This window comes from Centrocercus urophasianus, unplaced genomic scaffold (assembly GCF_019232065.1).
Source record: "Centrocercus urophasianus isolate 14NV4802_14NV808 unplaced genomic scaffold, USGS_Curo_1.0 seq_15, whole genome shotgun sequence".
In the NCBI taxonomy this organism is placed as follows: Eukaryota; Metazoa; Chordata; class Aves; order Galliformes; family Phasianidae; genus Centrocercus; species Centrocercus urophasianus.
In genome coordinates this window covers 27,852,505-27,873,446 of record NW_024884697.1, presented here as the reverse complement: position 1 = coordinate 27,873,446, position 20,942 = coordinate 27,852,505, and the positions used below count along the sequence as shown (strand labels likewise).

At 36.1% G+C, this 20,942-nt stretch overlaps 1 protein-coding gene across 4 annotated transcripts in view; it reads right to left on the bottom strand.

The window, feature by feature from the left end:
- Positions 1–20,942, bottom strand: part of PPHLN1 (periphilin 1) — a 71,294-nt gene that overhangs the window by 41,129 nt on the left and 9,223 nt on the right. For 2 of the 4 annotated variants that reach the window (XM_042815683.1, XM_042815686.1), the window contains 3 exons: positions 18,730–18,909; positions 17,773–17,831; positions 129–385 (listed from right to left, as the gene is read on the bottom strand). In XM_042815683.1, coding sequence (XP_042671617.1) covers positions 129–385; positions 17,773–17,831; positions 18,730–18,909 — 496 coding nt within the window. The remainder of the gene's footprint in view (positions 1–128; positions 386–17,772; positions 17,832–18,729; positions 18,910–20,942) is intronic. The other 2 variants (XM_042815684.1, XM_042815685.1) reach the window with 2 other exon arrangements.

Below are 20,942 nucleotides of genomic sequence, written 5' to 3'. Positions count from 1 at the left end.
CAGCCAAAGAGCAGACAACACATAACCTGTCTAGTTTTCTCATAGTAAAAGAGAATATGTAGAGATAGAGGTCTTATAAGGAGTCGCAGTTTCATCTCTCTAACCAGTTCTCATTAATCCAGCATTACCTTGCTGAGAAGAAATATTTCTTTTATGTAAAGATGACATACTTCTGCTATGCTGGGACTGGTGGAAAGGATAGGCTTTGCTTCTTTCAGGAGAGTAGCTTCTGCTGCTCACACTAGAGCCAGATCTGCTGTGCGGAGAATCCCTTCGGCTCACTGGCGATTCCCTGAAGAAAGGAGAGTCTCTCTTATGAGGGGATCGCTCTCTCATATAATGAGAGGGATGGAAGCTTTTTCTCCTGAAGCCATCTCTGACCTTCCTTTGAAGACAACAAAAAAAGTAAAAATTACTTTTTTACCCTTCTATGGTTTACCTGGTAAACTGTATTACCCAGGTAATACAGGGGCAATATTTTATGTCTGATAAATACAGTAAGTTGCAATGAATACAGAGCAAGCAGAAACAGTTGGGGAAAGATTTCATTCAATTACTTCATAGCTAGAAGCTAACTTTCATTCTCTTACTTTCTAATTCATCTAAAATAGAAGAGAAAGAGACACTGGAGAAATTGAGACTCACATTTTATTTTCTTCAGATTCATTCCACTCTAGCTTACCTGGAAACAAAGTCCTATTAGCACAACAGGTGAAATGCATTCCCAAATATTGCTCACACTATTTCAATGTATTTTCATTTATTTTACCCTTATTTTTATGGGACTATCTTTCACAGACCTTACTCTGGGAAATATTATTGAGAGATTTCAGATCCATTTCAGATTTATATCCAGCAAGGACAAAGAAAACTGTAGAATATCTCACCTCATGCTTACGTACTCACTCAGAGCCAAACCCTGGATGAAAAATATTTATATTTATTCCTACTAAAATTCTGCCCATTCAATGCAAAATATTTATACCTAATGCTTCTATAAATACCACCAGCACATTCAGCATAATATGAAACTGATATGATTTGAATCTATAATGAAGTAAGCATCAAAAATTCTTACTGAGTGTATCTATTTTTGCCCCAGATCGTAACCAAAACGTACTGGTTACCTGATCATTATGTTTATGTGTTATTTATGTAAATAAATATATATTTATGTAAAAAAATACATATAATATACATGTAATAAAAAAATACCAAATTGAACTTCCTTTACTGAATCTTGAATTTAAACATGCAAGCAAACATTTACTGAATCTAGAGCTGTGACATTTGCTTCAGTCAGAAGGCATCTAGTGAAGAGAAACAAGTACCTCTCAGCTCCTCTGACAATCACAGCATTGCTAAATGACAATAAAGGCTTCATATAATACAGAGGAAGCCAAAATGCACCTTTCTCAATGCTTTTCTCTCCCATTTCTAATTGTAGTCCACTATTTTAAATAGGAGAATGTCTCACAAAGACAAGTAAAGACCTGGTGGTCTCATTTAGCACAGTGCAGTTACAGCTAATTTTATGCTGGTGAAGAAAAGGAAAAAAGCCCTCTAGTGTACAATTCCTACAGTGTGTAACAGACACATATTTGTGGTGGCTAACAAAGGACTTCAGTGTGCCAAAGCTGTTTTGGACTACTGAAACAACACAGGTAGCACTGAAGTAATAATGCAAGCCCTTAGGGCCACTTACACAAACATGTTTTATACAGTGCTGATTTACTTTTTGCATGGAAAGTACATCTATATGAGTGCCTCTGCATTGTAACACAAATCTCATGTGCAACACTGAAGTTATTCTACAACAGAAAAATGATTTGGGGGGTGGGGGCAGAAAAGGGGAAAGGATGCCTTCACCTAGCCTAGACAAATACAGACAGTTACTGAAGAATGAGCAGATCAATAGCTGTTAGCCACACTGTTTTTCAGTAAAACACCAGTGAAGCAAAGGGAGGTGTTACAGGCAAATAATTATTTCATCATTAATAGATTACAGACCTGTCACAGGTATCTTATCTTAGAATATTTAACAGGTCTATATGCCAAAACCATATACCAAAACAAGAAAATGTTACAAGGATTTCTATCTAACAGGTGTGCTAAAAAGCAATTTTCATTTCCTTTCTGAACTTTCTTTTCTTCTGTTTATTGGGATACTTTCTTCCTTCGAATTCGGCCATCAAAAGAACCAAAGAATTAGTAAATTGTGTTCTAATAGTCCTCTAACAATGCATACAGTAAACATATACAGTATGTATATGTACTATATAGTTTGTATATGTACTGTATACTGCTTAGCTATACCTATAGAGTAGCCACAGCATAAATATTTACACCAGCAAATAAAACACCTCAGAATATACAAAAGTGTAATCTCCCTGCTCTCCTCAAAGGCCTAAGAGCAATGTGCCCACCTCTGGACACCACTCTCTAGGAAATGCATAGAGTAACTGGAGAATTTCCAATAGGAAATAACTGAAATAACACAGTTAATGAAGAAACACAAAGCCATTTGTCTTAAATTTAGGAGAAAGAAATTAAATTCAGAAGAGTTCTCAGTTCTGTGAGATTCAGCTGAAAATAGGAAGCGCAGCTTCATCTGCATTGAATGTAAGAACAGTTCAAGCAGCAATAGATCTAAACTGGAGAAAGAGGAAAAAATACATTATTAGTTCAGACTTCAGGAATATTGAAAACATTAGCTCAGCACTGACAAGTCTATACCAGCAAGTCTCCATAAACATTTGATCAATATGTTCTCTAATGAATGAATAAATAAATAAATATATATATATATATATGCACTTATCAGGAACTGTTTATGTACAGCACACTTTCTAATGTCCTTCTAATGATCTATCTCAGAACTGGAAAAAAACTGGTACTTTATTGACTACATCATCATTTTCAATGACTTTAAATACACACAGACTGTAAGAAAACATTTCAGCTCTTAGAGGTGCAGTGCAAGACAAAGAGGAATTAATCTCAAACAGATGTAATTCAGTTAGGTGCACAACATTACAAAATGCTGCCTTCTGTCAACAGCTGGCCAAAACAACTAAAATGTGTTTCTCAATGTTTAAATGAACTATATGAGAAAAAGCCTATTAGGTAAATTCTGAGATTTTAGATGTCATTTTTTTTGCATTTGAACATTTCTGTAACATACAGAAAGTCTTTGATTTTGTTCATTTTTAAAAGCACGAGCTTTCTGGCAGACTGGTACGCCACTTTTATGCCCAAAGCACATTTTTTATGAGCAAGACATTAAGTTCTAGTATATATGCAAGTTTATTATGGAAACGTTTACAGACCCCTTGCTTTTGCTTACATAAACACTCTAACATCCACATCAGAATTTACAAAATATCATTGAAGCATACTTTTAAAAGGGAAAATGTTTTAAAACCTCGTTCTACAGTAATATCATACACAAAAAAACCCAGACAAACAGATTTTGTGTTTATTTATATTTTCATGTCATCATTCCTATGTTAATTCTTCACTGGACACAATCTCATACCTGAGCACGCAAGCTATTAAAGATATTAAACCTGTTTTGGACAGAATAGCAGCAGAACAGCATTTGTGATGTTTTCCATTAACGTAACAAACCACACTGATCAGAACAAAATAAGCATTGTTTTAGGTTTTTTTTTCTTAAATACTTAAACTAACATACACCTGCAATTTGGTAATGAAGGCCCCAATTCAGCAAAGCAGCTGTGAACATGCTTTGGATTCCAACACATACTCAAAAGGTTTATTGAGAAGGGACGATATTTAACAGAAATTAAAAATTTTTGCTCACTTCCAACTTCAAAACAGAACTGTTTTCTTTAATAAATACAGGACTCATCCCTATTATACAGGATTCCTCTTATCTCTATACCTCACACTGACATCTCACACCTGGCCCTGAAAGCACGGTAAGTTCTCTCAGCAGTACCGCAGTCAAAACTATTAACATTTTTAACACCTACAAACCGTGACTGTTTAATTCTCACTGAAGCTGATCCCCTTGGAAGAGCTGCTGAAGTGTTACAGACAAGCAGCCATACGCACCCATTCACCCGGAGCAGCTGAGGGAAGAGCGTGGCTCTGGCAGTTATTTCCGTTAATCGTCAGATCCAGCTTCCTGCCCTGGTACAGATGCGCCTGTCTGTGTACCAGGAGACCAAGGCAACACAATGCAGAGGAGCCTTTCTCTTCACCAACTTTGCTAGGCTACCACAAAGATTTCCTAGGCTCCTCTTTCCCAGCCAGCTCAAGTATTAATCAATGTGCAACGTAGCCCAGCCACAGAGGACATCTAACACTTGTGACACCGCACTAGAAAAGACTGGAATCTCAACAGTGCATTGCTGTGGGGCAGAAACTCAATCTTTCAGTCACACAGGGGCCAATGTGGTCTATCACTTAGAAGTTAGATGTCTTTTGTCAGAAAAGTCAACGTGGGCCATCTCATCTCATCAACAAAGATTATTGCTATTGTCAAAAGAGTTAGATGTTCCATTTATAGGCCTAAAAAAAAAAAACACAAAACCTCACATAATTTTAAAAATAAATGGAGGAAATGATACACATCTCTTAAGATATGGGATTTCTGTGCAAAGAGATGAAGCAGACAAGACTTAAAACATGATAAACTACACAGTTTTTCTGTTTCAAAATACATGGTGAGGAAAGAGACAGAGAAAGAAACAAGGAACATTCTGCCTTCCCTGTGAGGAGAACGCGGGGCTACGAGAGCCACCAACGCAATTCACCTGACATGGAAAACATTTAATGAATATACTACGCTACATCCCAAACCTCTAAATTTCTCAAAATTTGGCTCATGTCTACCATCTGAAAAGCAAACATGAGGAGTTAAGCACACCTCTACTTCTAACGTTCTCCAAGCAAATTTAGCTGGTAGAAGATTCCAGAGACCCTCCTCTCCCCCAGAACACATTCCTTTTCTTTCAAAGTATGCAGCACGCATTTGTGGAACAAACCCTTTACTTCAGCTCTGCTTCAGAGAGACTTATAATACCTTGGTTTTGTCCAAAGATCTTCATGATGATTTATCCCAGCATTAAACAATAAATTACACCATTGCAGATATACATAATTGCATCTTCAACAAACTTCATTTGAAAATCTGAAATGTTTCCTGACAACTGGTTTCAAATGTTTTAGGGCCAAGAAAATAACTGCAGTCTTTGCAAATTCTGTGTGTATTCACTTTAAATGAAATTTGCATAATTTGGTCTAGTCGTTGTAATCTTGCTTACAGCCTTTTGTACAAAAATGCAGAAGGAAACAGGGAGCCTCAATGAAAGGGACAGCTGGACATACAACACGCATACCAAAAATTTAAAAATACAGAAGTGCTTCACAATTTTTATGCAGCATATGGATGTAAACATTGAAACTCCACAATGGTGGCACTTGTGCAACTTAGTCAGTATAAAATTTAGTACACTCATTTTTCCCCCAGATATCATGACAGATGAAGGAAAAAGTAAGACAACTTGAATATTACAGCAACATTAGGGAGAAGTGTCTATGCCCATTATCTGAATAATCAAACTATGCACTTCAACTGAAGCTGAAAATCACATTACTCCCCTTTGTCCTTAGTAAAGAACATTTTCTATCACCATCAGTGATATAACTGATTAAACTTACTGGAAGATAAGCCCATACAAAAAGAAGTATGTTTAAACTCAGACTATTATCTGACAGAAATAAACTACTGTCAAGCATACAGATTAGGACAAAGGAATATGAAAGAAATAAGAAGAGTCAATACAAACACAGACTTAATTTCCAAAGAATTTAAAGCAAATGCATTTATATAACCTTACACAGAACAAAGGAAAAAAAATATTTTTTATTAGACAAATTAGAAGCAAATCAAATAAAATAACTGCATTTAAGTGTGTGCAACCTTGGCTTCTCGTTTTCAAAAATGATAGCTTAATAAGTTCCTGAAATTTCTCAATAACAGAAAATAAGTCACAAATCTCCATTTCCAGAATGCATATTTGACTGAAGCAAAGAACCAACTTTAAATGTCTATTAACAGTTACAGCAATTTCATCAGCACAAAATGTAACTGATAACATATTTACTAACAGACACTGGTGTTGGGCCAGATTTCACACTCTTGTCTTTACGAGCGGCGTATCATCCCCAAACAGCCATGCAGTTCAGATAATAATCTCAATGAATACATTTCTCAGTGTAGTAGCAAGTAGCAAGCAATTCTTAAACAGACTTAAATTCAAAATGGAAACCACTCAAATTTTGTATCCCAATACGTATGTTAAAAATTGGAAGGAAGACAGAAAGTAAGATACGGCATCTTCACATACCTTTCCAGATCACAGAAACTGGTTACCATTATCACTAGTGGAGAATGTGCTAACGGGACAGACCTTTCTAACCTGGCTCTCACAAATCCCACCATTTTGCCTCAAGCACCAAGAAGAAAAGAAAGAACTGTGAAAAGTTTCCCTGTGGTACTCTGGATGTGGGGCTGCTGGAGGGGGATACGAAAAAATTCCCAAGCACTACAGAAAGTTAACACAAGGGTATTGAGAAGGTATTTGAGGACAGTAACAGACAGTGAAACAAAGGAAGCAGCTCTGCGGAAATTTCAAAACAATTTTATTGTTTCGTTAAAGATCTTCTTAATTAGTGTGGGAAATGACGTGAGACTTCAGAGTAAAATAAAAGTTGTTTACAGTCACATTCCATATTTCCATATTTCTAAACAAGTTGTGGGTTCGTGGAGGTGGAAGTGCTGTTTGCTCTTGTTGTGGGGGAAGGTCTGTTATTCTGCTTGTTTGTTTTAAACAAACAGACAGACATTTGAGCATCATATTCTTCTAAAAAGAACAGCATATAATGCATACCAATATTCTTCAGTATTATTGCTTACAGTCTTGTAAGCAATGTAATATAGGCAAACATCTGTCTACCAGTGTACCCACGAAGCACCTCAAAGAAAAGAAGTGTTTCTACACTATATTTCAGAGGCAGAAGTGAATTACATTTAGTAAGCTGTCATTCTTTTCCTCAGATACCATCTCCAAAATTCTTAAATACAAGAACACAGAAATCACGAACTATCCACTAGAAAAGCTCTTAAAACTTTCCAACAGTGTGGCTGCAGGATGCCATGAGTTCACTGATACATAAGACAGAACGACAGCGTACTGTACTTGAATATATCGATATGATTAACTCTTATGGTTGACTCTCCAGCACTCCTGACAAAGCTTCAACAGGAAAGAGCATGCTATGGAACAGGTTCAGAAGTAGTAATTCCTGATGTCAGCAACACTGACACACAATACCCATATTCTACTTTGTTTGCTTTTTTTTTTTTTTTTTTCCTCTGCAAATTCCTAAATGAGATCTATAAATCAGGAAAAAAAAACAAAACAACACTTTCTCTACATCAGAAAAAAAGCTCTAAAAAATGGTCTCTCCTATGTTTTTATTCTTAAATTAAAGTGAGATCTAAAGCAGTAAGGTCAATTTCTTTTATTTCTTTATATTCAAGTCTTGCAGTAATGATATAGACTCCTGAGCAGCAGATTTAAATAGAAGTTCACAAACAAACAGTGCTTTTGGATTGCTCAAGATAGAACACATTATAAGCATGTAAAGAAAAAATTTATTGTGCCTAATGATTGTTGGTTTTTCTTCTGATCTCATTCCTTCCTGCCAACTATTTGTTCAAAATCAGAAAATCCCAAGTTAAGGCAGACATTTCCCTTTGCAGATTTATTCAGCCACATAGCTTCCTTCTTATCAAATTTGCTTTTTCCTTTCCCGCTGACTACATTATCACTATTAATAGTCATATGTTACTATACACAACTAATCTCTTTTTTTTAGGCCATTTCCTATATAGTACAAACAGCACTTTCCAAAACATATTTAATACAGAGATGAGCCATCTTACTTGGCTAAACTCCTCATTAAAAAATCCTTCTGCCACTACTGTATGCCTTCAGTCATTTCAGTGATTTATTAACAGTTAACTTCAGAAAGCAGCCCCATGACAAGTTGTACTGATTGAAATTGGTGCTCCTACAATCCCCATCATTCCATCCTTCCTTGAATCCAAACTCTCATTCTCTACTAACCTAGCATTCATATTTTCTGTCAGGCAATCAAACTGGCATAAAATTATTGTTTCTGCTGGATCAGCGTGAAGTGACAGCTCTCTGAACAATGCAAATGCATGAACTATTAGCAGAGAGGGAAAGACTGAAGCAGCACAAACTTAGATAGGTTTGCACTGCTTTGGAAATTGATTTTTGCAGTAAGAATTCCTTGGCAGGATTTAAGTTAGCAGCAGTAAAAGTCAGTGTTTATACATTCATTGTTGTTTTTTTTTTTTTTAAAAAAAAATAATACAGTATTCTGACAGATTCAATGATAAAATTTTAAATAGAAAACTGTTCTTAACAGTGATGCATTTTAACAAGGGATAAATTAGCAGCAGCTGCAGACAGTGTTTGAAGAAGGTAGTTCATTGATGATCAATCTCAACCTCAATCTCCTGCATTAACACAATTCCTGTACAAAATTATAACGAAAATCCATGTATTACAATAAAAACTGTAGAACATATACTGAGCTACTCCCTCATCAAACCTGAACTGGTTTGAAGGTTAAGTCAGTGCTTTATATCTTCCTTTTCCATTCTACTTGTAAAATTGCACAAATCTCTTCTGAAATTATTTCAAAGAATAGTTTAGCATACTGTTAGACAGAACTTCAGTTAACACCGTGCAACTGCTTCAGCTAAATCTCAGGAGAAAAAGACATTCAGACAGATGGCTGACACAACACTGCTGAGCATTATGACATTAATATTCACTTGCAGTTGTTATCCACTCAAACTAAAACTACGAAGCTTTGTACGCAAGAGAAAGAATCCTAGATGGTTATGCAAATGCATATCATGAACAGACATCAAGACTAACATTAAGACCAACATATTAGCATGAAAAACAACAACCTTTTTCAAAATAATACCTATAGTATGAGATCATGGAGTAGCTCTATTAACAAACTTTTCCTCCTGTGTAATCATAACATACCCACGGCAACAGGTGGAAACATATACCATCAACCTTCTCTCTGCAAGAGAATCCTTAACAAAAAGATTAACAACTAGGTTTTGACAACTTATGTTGTCAAAAACACCACATTTGTTTTCATTTTCTCTCCTGTACTGAAATTAACAACACACATCACTGCTTATTTTAAACAGGGAAAAAAAAAAAAAAAGGCAACTTGTGTTCATTTAAAAAACATCATTTAGGCAAAGCTCCTCAGGTGTTCCCACTCTTTCTCACTGCAAATTAAATTCCCTGAAATGTTTAGTATATTCAAAATATAACAAGTCCTTGGAACCTAACAGATGAAGGGTTTGTTTTCTTAAGGGAAATGATGCACAACTCCTCTGTGACAACACTTCTCTCATCCTGAGAAACCCGTGACTATATTCATTAAGTCAATCTGTTGGCTGGTCATTCAAATGATTTAGATAGAAGCTCAGCTTGACAGCAGTTGTCTGGACTCGAAGGGAGACTCCCATCTCTTTTCCCTCCTCTGTTTCTCAGTACTTGGCTGTTATTCAACGTATTTGTTAGGAAGCCATTCTGGAATAATCAAATCCCATCCATGGGAGTTTGCCTCATTATTTCCCAATAGGGTATTAACTTGCTAGCTTCATACCATCTACTACCTGATTATAATGATAGCTATAAAACCGGACCAGACAGGCTTGGTTTTCAGAAGGTTTCTTTGAAGTGATGTGTTAGCCAAGACCTTACAGTATACAAGTTCATAATCTCATCTCTAGGCATCTTGCCCTATCCACACACTGTAAACAGAGAATCTCCTGACAGTTCATTAGCATTATATAAACACCACTGATAAAAAGAAAAAAGAAAAAAAACATCCAGAAAAGTGACTTAGTTGTAAGGAACAGATCAATGTTATTAAAAAATTTAGTTCGATTTGCAGAACTACTGAATTCTTTCATGTTTATATACATATATATATACACATATATATATATATATATATATATACATAAAATGTAACATAACATAGTTACTATAAGGCATAGTAAACAGCAAAAACCACTACTAAGAAAATGTTAATAACAATAATAATTTCCTCTGCCAATGTGGGATCTTACAAAAGCCACAGTGGAAAACAGTTTTACACACAAAAAGACATAATTCCTTAAGATATAACATTGCATATAACATTGGTTTAGATCAAAAGCGAGCTGTATGAACACATGACAGCAGTTGAGAACCGCAATAAACTTCTAATTCCTTTGTTACTAAAATTGGTGTTTAATAACTGTTGATTAAATACTTAAGAGGCACTTTATTACCTACCTGTTCTTCATTCAATAATTCAGACTGGCTTTTTAAGCATAACTTTTTTTTTTTTTTTAAACAAGATTATGACAACTTGTCTTTATACCAGAAAATACTTGTTAAATCTTTTAAAACTTTTAGATATGGAGACCATATCTAAAAGTAACTGAAACATTTTGAGGGACCATCAAAGCATATGAAATACCACACACAGAACTGAACTGAAATCACTTATTTGTAATTATGTTCTTCAAAAACAAGCTCAGCCAGTTTTCTCTTACAACTCTCATCAGGACTTAAAAGCAAGACACAGAACTTTTGTAAGTTTCATACAAAGAGTAAGAGTTAACGCGTGAGGTTGTAAAATTTACAAGCTAGGCAGGAAGAAAAATAAATCAGTTAGTGGGAAGTTCTGCTAATTTGACAATTCCCATATACAAGAAACTTTAAAATGTTTTGATTAGTAAAAATGAAGCTTCCATGACATCTCTTCAAAATGAAGTAGAGCAGCCAGATCTCTCTATTACCTACACTTGCCAAAAGAGTCCCCCATCAGCTAGAAGGAAAACCACAGCTCAGACTCCTGTGGGAGGTTTCAGGGTTGTGGTTCAATAGTTGGAATACTATCAACCTCGGAAGCTCATCAGGAGAAATGATTAAAAGAAAAAACTGAACAATCAATATAGAATATATTAAGACAATATAGAATATATTAAGAATATATTAAAGTTTGAACACTCACTCCCTACCACCAACTCAGAGATAGAGATTGCACAGGCAACTATATCATAGTTCTTCAGGATCCCCGAAGAGCAGGAAAATTACCAGTACATAACTTTTTAAAGAGAATACCTCTTTCATAGCCAGAATGAAAAATTCCACAAGGATATAAATGAAATCAGGTCTTCAACAAAGACCACAATCAACAGTTGTACTAACAAAATATTTAAAAATAAGAAGCAATCACTCAGCAACTTTTAGTAGGTGAAATCAAAAGCTACATTCACCTTGAAGAATAATCCCATAATTAGTCAAAAGATGCAGAAACACCCAGTTACAACATGAGGATGTTTTTACCTCCTCTTCATATTTTTTAACACTAGGGTGGAAACGCAAAAATTCTACAATCAAAACCCTGTTCACCTAATGGGCTTGACAGAACTGAAATCCTCCTACTTTCAACTGCATTGCCCTGCAATACTGCACAGCCCTAAACAGTTCTCAAACACAGCCAGAAGAGGGAAGTTTTAAAATACTAAGCTCTTAAAATCCATTTAAAAGAAAAACCTGTGGTACAAAGGAACCAAAAGCATTCGTGATGAATTCAGAAACGTATAATTTTGGCCAAGTAACAAAAATCAAATTATAAAATCCATTTGTAAACAAATCAGTGAGAAGGTGGTGGAATAGAAAACATGTCTAAGAAAATACTGAATTGATATGACTACTGCACAAGTTACAATGTGTAGTATGACATTATGTAAACTGGAATCTACTTTTTATTTACCTATCCCCTATTATCTTCTTCTAAACAATTTGACTTCCTCACCACTTCCCCCCCCCCCCCCCCCAAAAAAAAGAAATCTTAAGCCAAGGTAAACTAATTGAGCAGCAGACTAATACAATCAACCTTCTGAATTAAAAGTTTTCAGCAAACAAGACCTTGCCTGGAATTTACAGGTATAACAAATCTACTACAATGACCTATTATAAGGAAACTGTAACTTTGTGTATGAATGGGCATAAGTTACTCTAGTAGTTTACCTGAATGTCTGAGAGGTTCAACGTTCTGGCAGAGATTTTTTTTAAAGGCATGTGCTAATGAATATGATTAGAACTCTACTTATCAACCTCCATCAAAAACAAGACCATTTTCTTTGGGTGACTGCCATATTTATTTCCCTCCACACATGCTTTTTAATAAAGAATGAGGTTCTTGTACCGTGTCCCTGAAGACCTGTCAAATATTGCAACAGAACAGTAAACTTATGTACATTTTTAGCACCATCTCATAAATCCCTTTGGCTAAACTTCTCTTCTATAAGCAAGACAAAGATCAGTTTGCTTCACGAGAAAATCTAAATGTGAAGCTCAAAGACCTCCCACAACACAACGTGTTGTTTTAAATGAGTACAAAATATTTAAATAGGCTTGCTGTTTCATTTCATTCACTGAATACTTACAGGGAAAAAAACCAACAAGCTACCCCCCATAACTGAAAGCTGACTGCATAGTGATAAAGATAAGTGCCTTAGGCTACAACACGTCTGGGGAAAAAAAAAAAACAAACTCTCTCACAGAATCCTCATTACTAAATCCTGTTTTTTATGAAGAGAAGAGTCAGTGGCCCTCAGCTTCCAGCTGGAGTTTCTCCAGTCAATGGTTTTGGCTTAAAAAGAACATTCCTGCCAACAAATAATGTTTGTTGTAAAGTACAATCTTTAGCAGGTCAAGCGGAGATCAGAAGGCCACAACTGGTGGACCTACCAAGCTTCCCCATGATCTTCAGTAAACACAAACTTATGCGAAGGTTTCTGTCTCTAAAAAGCTGGGGTATATAATGTTTTACTAGTCTAAAGAGAGAACATATGTATTTTTTTTAATTTAGCATTTCTATTTATTATAAAATGCCTCTTGGGCACTCCTCAGATCAGCAGAAACATTTTACATCCACATGTATTAGTATTAAGGACGGGAGTATGACTAATTCCTGATTTCATGAAGTATATGGAAAAAATAAAACTTTAAAATACCACCAAGGAATACATGGAGTTCAAGTTGCAAGTAGGCTTCCTCAGCAAAGGAAAACACATTCATATCAAAAACTACCAAGAAGATATTCAAAATCTCATGTGCAAGTCCGTTCTCAGGAGTGTATATAACATGAAACACCATTACTACTGATAAAGAATGGTTTGTCTACCAATATGGCAATGCTTATGGAAAAAAATATGTACTTCAGATAATTTAAAGTATTAAATTCCATGTCTGTATAGCTGGGATTTACAAGTGCGTTATTTTGAAATTTCTCTTTGAAGATGATTCTTACCCCTTTTAAGTTGCCAAGTTTCACGTATTTGAATCTAAGAAACTCAGTGCAGCTGAAAAAAAAGAGTGAAGTAATGCTCTGAACACTCAAAAGGATTAAAATTTGGTCTGATTGAAGTCAACAGCAGCTAACAATCTTCTAAGGCATTTCCGACAGAACAGTTTGTCTCACTTCATAATAACAAACTTGTACATAAGATCCAATCCTGTGAGGCCCATTCAGAAGTACTGGAACACTGGAATTCTTCAATACATGCTTCTCCAAAAATGTGACATGCATGAAAATAATCCCTTTGAGTACTCTGAATAAATGAGTTTGATATATCATTAAAGACAAGTAATAACACAGTCCCAGAAGAGTGATCAACATCAATAAAAGATAAACGTATGAAGAAGTCATATTATTTGATCTCTATTCCCCTCATAATTTTTAAGTTTCACAATTCTCATAGCAGCAGTGATCAAGACATCAAAACTGCCATCACGTATACAGATAATTTTCAGCTCAGCAACTAAGCCATTCTGCTTTGATGTAAAATTCATCATACATGCCAACTAGAATTGAACCAAGAGGTGCGTAACTTCAAACCAAATTGCGACTGTAAGGTTGCACAACTTACATCAGTCTCTGAGTTCAGAAAGAATCCCTTAGTGACCAGCCCTGGAGAAAGAGGGCTAAGAACTCATTCTGAAGTCTATGCCCAGCAAATCTTCTGAGTTATTTTATTTTTATACATAAAATAAGATGTCAAAAAGAAACCACGTCAGGATGTGAGCTATTCACTGAGCATGGCATAAAACAGGGCTAACAACTCTCAAGAACTGAAAAGGGCGAAACTATCAGCAGTGCTACGTTCAGTAGCAGACCACAGGCAACTCAGAGATGTTCTCACAGAGAATTGCTGCTGGTCAGCTGGCACGATGCTCAAGCCATTGCTGAGCAATTGCAATGCAAGCAAGCACATCCTATTTTTTTTTTTTTTCTTTTGTAAGGAAAAATCAAGAAGCTTGAGGAGAAAATAGTAATAATAAAGATCTAACACAGTTTCCTCAACACAGAAAACCCCCTAAAATTCTGCACCATCTAAGGATTTTTGATTTTCCAAATAAGCAGCTTCTTTTTACTTGGAAAAAAAATATTAAGTAATGTTTTTCATCATTCCAAAGAAAGAAGACAATGGGGGAAAATAAATGAAAAGAGCTACAGACCAAAAACTATTCTTTACCAGTTAAATTGCCAAAAAAATCAAAGTAGGAAAGTGTGAACGATTAACATTTAGGAGCAATCGCTAAACATAACATTGACAAGTTCTTAGAGCAGATTTTTAGCTGCTGAATGAGTTTTTTACAACACTCAAAAAAAACCCCTCTGGTTATTTATATCAATAAAAGAGCTATTCTTTCTAGGATTTACAGTAACTGTACTGACTGTGAAAACCCATTAATTTTACAAGTCTCCCAGTATCTTTACTTTTACAAATCTCACTTTGTACTACATTCTAGCTATGTTTCATGCTTTTATTTCCTTTTTTTTAGAGGTATTTCTGGCAAAAGTAATCTTACATCTCCTTTTACTACTTCTAAAAACAAACGCACACCACCACTTATCCGTACTCCACAAAAACTTCTGCAAAGTGTCTTTCATCAAATCCAGAGACATCATTTTCATGCACAATCATTTCTGAATATTAAGTTTCATAATGCAGATATCTTTGAAACCTAAAACAATTAGCACCATCAGTGCAGGAGACAAAACATACAAAGTTTGATTTTCTCTACTGAGATCTACTATGTAGCTCAATAGTGAGCAATATGCAAGAAGTTGTATTTATTACCATGTAATGCTATGTCATGCTAGAAACATGCAGCAGCTTGATCACAGACTTTGACATTCAAGATTACTTACTATTCCTGTGCTTTCTGTACAAAGAGACTTCTGACATAAAGCTTATTTATATAACAAATCAGTAGGGCTTCATTCAATTGCAAATACATTCCAATAATCTCCATTGAGCCAAATATATCTATCAAGTTCCTTCGCAGTGCAGTTGTGCAACAGTCAGACATTCTGAAATATATAATATAGAATGAGGGGGGATTTCCACTACCACATCACTGAAGCTGACATTTTGTCCTTACTTCTTAAATGGAAGAAATCTGGAAGAATTTAAGACAATCATTTTGACCACTGGGTGCCACTCTTGTTCTCTGTGAAAGCAAACTGCCTCGCCTTAACTCATTTTTTGTTTTGTTTTTTTTCCCTTTGCCTTGCATACATGTTTTTTGTTTGTGTTCTAAAGTGAAAGACATAAAAATTCTAGAGCAATTTACATAGAACACTTCTTTTTAAAACACTTTAAGTTGTTTCTAGCCCCAATAATGTAATTTTGTTCGAAGTCCAGAGCACATGGATCCTTACAGAGTATAAAAGGGTTGTTTTTATTTATTTTAGTTGCTCATGGGGTTTGTTTTGTTTGTTTGTTTGTTTTGGGGGGGCAGGAATCTTTATGAAAGGAGTAGTTGCTTAGTGCCTAGCCCTGTAACACTTACTGTCATTGCTATTAGCAGGCCACTATTCTGTGCAATTATATACTGTTTTTTAAAAAATCCCTTATCAAACTACACTGCAGACATACTACTACTTAATACCATTCCTGCATTTCATAGATATGATGAACCTGAGGTACAGACCCATCACGACAGCTAAGAAAACAACATCACAACAAGGAAACAATGAACTGAATACTACCCACTATCTGCCCAAGCGAGTTTTAAAATGGATCAGGTATTTTTGCACTCTATGGTGGCCTTAAAGTACTACAGTCACAGAAACAAACATCAGACAGACCAAAGAATTCTCTGAAGTTGGATAAATGTGTGACTGATTGCATAGATGCACTAAACTACTTACAGTCATGACCTACCTTCTTAAAGACATTATCATCACAGTTCCTATTCTTACTGAACAAATATTAAAATGCAGACTTTCATGTCATTTATTTATTTAATTTGAATTTATTTAATTTGGATTCAATCTGGAGAAGAGGAGGCTCAGGGGAGACCTTACTGCTCTCTATAACTACCTGAAGGGAGGTTATAGTGAGCTGGGGGTCGGCCTCTTCTCTCGTGTAACTGGTGATAGAACTAGAGGGAATGGCTTCAAGCAGTGCCAGAGGAGATTCAGGCCGGACGTTAGGAAATACTACTTTTCAGAAAGTGTGGTCAGGCACTGGAATGGGCTGCCAGGGAGGTGGTGGAGTCACAGACCCTGGAGCTGTTCAAGGATCGCTTGGACGTCGTGTTGAGGGACATGGTTTAGTGAGAACTATTGGTGATAGGTGGATGGTTGGACAGGATGATCTTGTAGGTCATTTCCAACCTTGGTGATTCTGTGGATTTCAATATATCTTGAGAACACTTCATCTGGTACTTGAACAGATGTCCTTTCCCACATTAGTATCAATTCACTGCTCTACAAACCATTTTGATAACATACAAAAATGCTCCCAATAGTCACAATAGATGTTATGACAGTTTTGATGTTACTATGTGAACAAAAAATGTAATACTAAGAAACAGTAAGATTAACTAAGGAAATTTCTAAAACATAAGCTGTGAAGTTGCAGACTGACAAATGTATACAAGAGGAACTGTTCTCTGTTTCTACATTTAAGCATACATATGAATCTTCTAGATTCAAAGGTAGACTGGGATCTGAGTAAATCTACAGCTTGGAACACATTTTTGTGAGATAATTTTCATATGAGAGATTATATATAAAATAGCAGTTCTTTAACTTTTTTTTTTTTATACTGCATGGAGGGATATTTATACATATGTATACAAAAAGACAAGAAATTTACTAGATTTGATTTGATCAAAAGAGCTTTGATTCAACAGTCTGGGGTAGCAAAGATGGGATTTTCATAGGGGAAATAAGAGGAAACCTGAAACAGATCATGGGTTTCTAACAGTTGCAACAACAGCATATTGATATTCAGAACAGGCATTTATCCAATACCATAAGCAGAATGACAGCATGTGCACAACAGTTAACTACTCTTTCAAGCAAATATGCCTAAACAATTTCAGGAAGAGGAACCTGAGCAATACCCTTGTAGTTAAGCAACATTCAATATCTTGAAAATAAAACTTCCCAGCAGTTTCATAGTTTCAAATTCCACCTGAATAAGTCTTAATCTTTCCACTAACAGAAGCTGCTTTGAGCAGGAGGTTGGAACAGACGGCCTTCAAATTTCCCTATCCATAGCAATTACTGTGAAGTTTTATATAATACCTGTATTGAGTCTGACGATTCATAGGATGATCTCTTGGCCATCTGTATCCTGACTCATCCTGCAAAACATACACAGACAAATGTTTGAAGTGCATCTCAGCATCAGCTGTGAAATATATTACCAAATGATACTCATTTACTGCATAAGCAAAGTACTTAATGAGTTAAAAAGACAGTATTCATCATTCACAGAAAGACTTCCTCTTAGTTTATCCATTCCTTTCACCTCCTCTTATTTTCTTCCTCCACCAAAAGGAGTAACTCTGCAATGCTACAGACAAAAAAAAAAAAGTATTTTGTGTGGTATAAAATTTCTAAATCATATAAGTGAGCCCTGGTTTTAAAAAATAAATTTTGTCACTGGAATGTAAATACTTAGCACTAGCTTGAAATTACATAAGTTCTAACAGCTGTCTCAGAGAAGTCAGAATTGATGATTTTTTAAGAGTAACTACTGGTAAAAAAAAAAAAAAAAGAAACAGAACACTCAGCATCACTACAGAATTTAAACAAGTGAACAACTTTGCAAATAAGGAGGCTGGGTAGGTAACATTCTGTAAGTCATATGTGCAAGGATATGTTATACACAACAAAGATCTTTGCAATCACTCCTCCAGATAACTTTGCACTGCACTGCAGAGGACTTCTGTCTACTTCTGTTGTCCCACGTCAGACTCTGAGCTCACCACAGACCAGAACAACGACTCTTTGCCAAGCCTGTACAGTAGTCAGGAACAATGAAAGGTAGCATATGTGTATCACCGTATCATCACGAGTCTCAGAGGCACAGTAACTGCACAAAAGCACCAAGTAGTATAACCTAGGTATTTTTTTCTTCTGTGTTTCAGTTTATGAGAAGAACAGTAGAAATAACACTCTGTCTGAAAAAAATATTTTCATCATTCAGCGTTCAAGCATTAATTCAGTGACAAACACCATAATCATGAGAAAAATCACCTTATGTACACCTCGATGTGATGGGCCACTTCTTCGCTCATGGGCAAAACCACGACCCTCCTCATAGTCTCTGTACTCAGCGTGGCTGTAATCATCATAGCGACTGTAACTCCCTTCTCCAGGTCTATCAAGAAGTGGCGGTTTCTTGGGCATGATGTTTACAATTCTATGGTACTCATCCTAAACCACAAAACAAATAAAAGCATACTTCTCTAAGCATCTGGAAATGTATAGTGAATATACAAGTAAAAACGTTATTTCTACATAGTGGATTGTAATAATTTCAAAGCTAAAATAAGCACAGAAGAACATCAAGGATCACTGAAAGATAGAAAACATAGAATCATAGAATGGCCTGGGTTGAAAAGGACCACAGTGCTCATCTATTTTCAACCCCCCTGCTATGTGCAGGTCGCCAACCACCAGACCAGGCTGCCCAGAGCCACATCCAGCCTGGCCTTGAATGCCTCCAGGGATGGGGCATCCACAGCCTCCTTGGGCAACCTGTTCCAGTGCGTCACCACCCTCTGTGTGAAAAACTTCCTCATAATATCTAACCTAAGTCTCTCCTGTCTTAGTTTAAAACCATTCCCCCTTGTCACTATCCACCCTTGTAAACAGCCATTCCCCCTCCTGTTTATATTCTCCCTTCAAGTACTGGAAGGCCGTAATGAGGTCTCCCCAGAATCTTCTCCAAGCTAAACAAGCCCAGATCCCTCAACCTTCTCTCATAGCAGAGGTGCTCCAGCCCTCTGATCATCTCAGTGCCCTCCTCTGGACCCGCTCTAACAGCTCCAGGCCTGGACGCAGCACTGCCGATGGAGCCTCACAAGAGCTGAGTAGAGAGGGACAATCACCTCCCTGTCCCTGCTGGCCACCCGTTCTTTAATGCAGCCCAGAACACAGATCATCAGATCATGCCAAATGGACAGTGGAATAAGTTGTCATTTGGACACCATTCAGATGCAATCCTTAAGTACTGCAAGCTTAACCACAAAGGGAAAGTTCTCAACACAGTTTACAACTGAAATTTTAAAGTAGTCAACTAAATTTTCTAAGCATTTACTGTACATATTTCTGCAACTTCTAAATTAAAGTCACATCTGTCATGCCTTTAAAACAGAGCCTATCTGAAAACAATTAATTTCCTTAACATCAATAACATTTTCTATACCACAGAAATGATAGTGAAGACTGCCCTTGTTTCATGATTTCATTAGATAAGCATCCTCTCACCATAACACAGTGTGAGACCCAATGATTCAAGTGACAGACAGTTTTTATCACTCAGATTTATTCTCAAACAGGTTTTGGATGGCTTTTTGCTAGAAATCAATGCATTACATTTTCAAGTACAGTATCATACACCATTTACCAATTAAATAGATTTTTTGCTTATTAAGGTGAAATTGCACAATTACAAAAGATTCAAATTCAGTTCTCTAGAACTGAGTATTATGTAAAGCCACTGCAGATAAAAAGCAAATGGAAACATGAATCGAAGACTTTGTCTTTCGAATCTTTTTCCTTTAGCAAGTCATCTTTTCCATGGGCTTAGAAACAAGTTATAAATGCAGACTTAATGTATGGGTGCAACTGAGAGGGAGGGGAAAGAGACCCAAACTGCTTTTTTTTCCTAACAGTGTTAAGTCACAACATAATGAATGCACCAATAGTTTTGGCAGAAAAATACATTCAGTTCACAAATTACAAAACATGATCTTGAAAAAAAAAAAACCAAAAAAAAAAAAAAAAAAAAACAACAATATTGTTCTGATTTCAGAGAGATTCAGAGAGAAGCAACAGATTCACTAGAGGGCAACCCAAAACCAGCTTACTACCATACTGATGCAAATTATTACACACTATACACACATTACCATGCAGCCACAATGCTTGATCTACCATTACCTCATTGGCAAACTTCTCGTACATTTTTTCAGAGGAGATATGTTCTGAAGCTAAGATAGAACTGTTCTGTGCTTTCATCTCCTACAGTAGTCCCCATCACAGCAGGACAGTTACCTAAGAGCTCAAGACATACCCACTGTTTCTAGATTTTGTGATGTGCTCCTTTTCGCTGTTAACCAGCCTCTGAAAGCATGTGTTCCTACAGCAATCCAAACTTGTATAAGTAACATCCACGTTTGGATTAGGACAGTCTCTTCCTCTCTCAAACAAGTGAGACTTCTTTCCTTATCAGTGGCATGTCC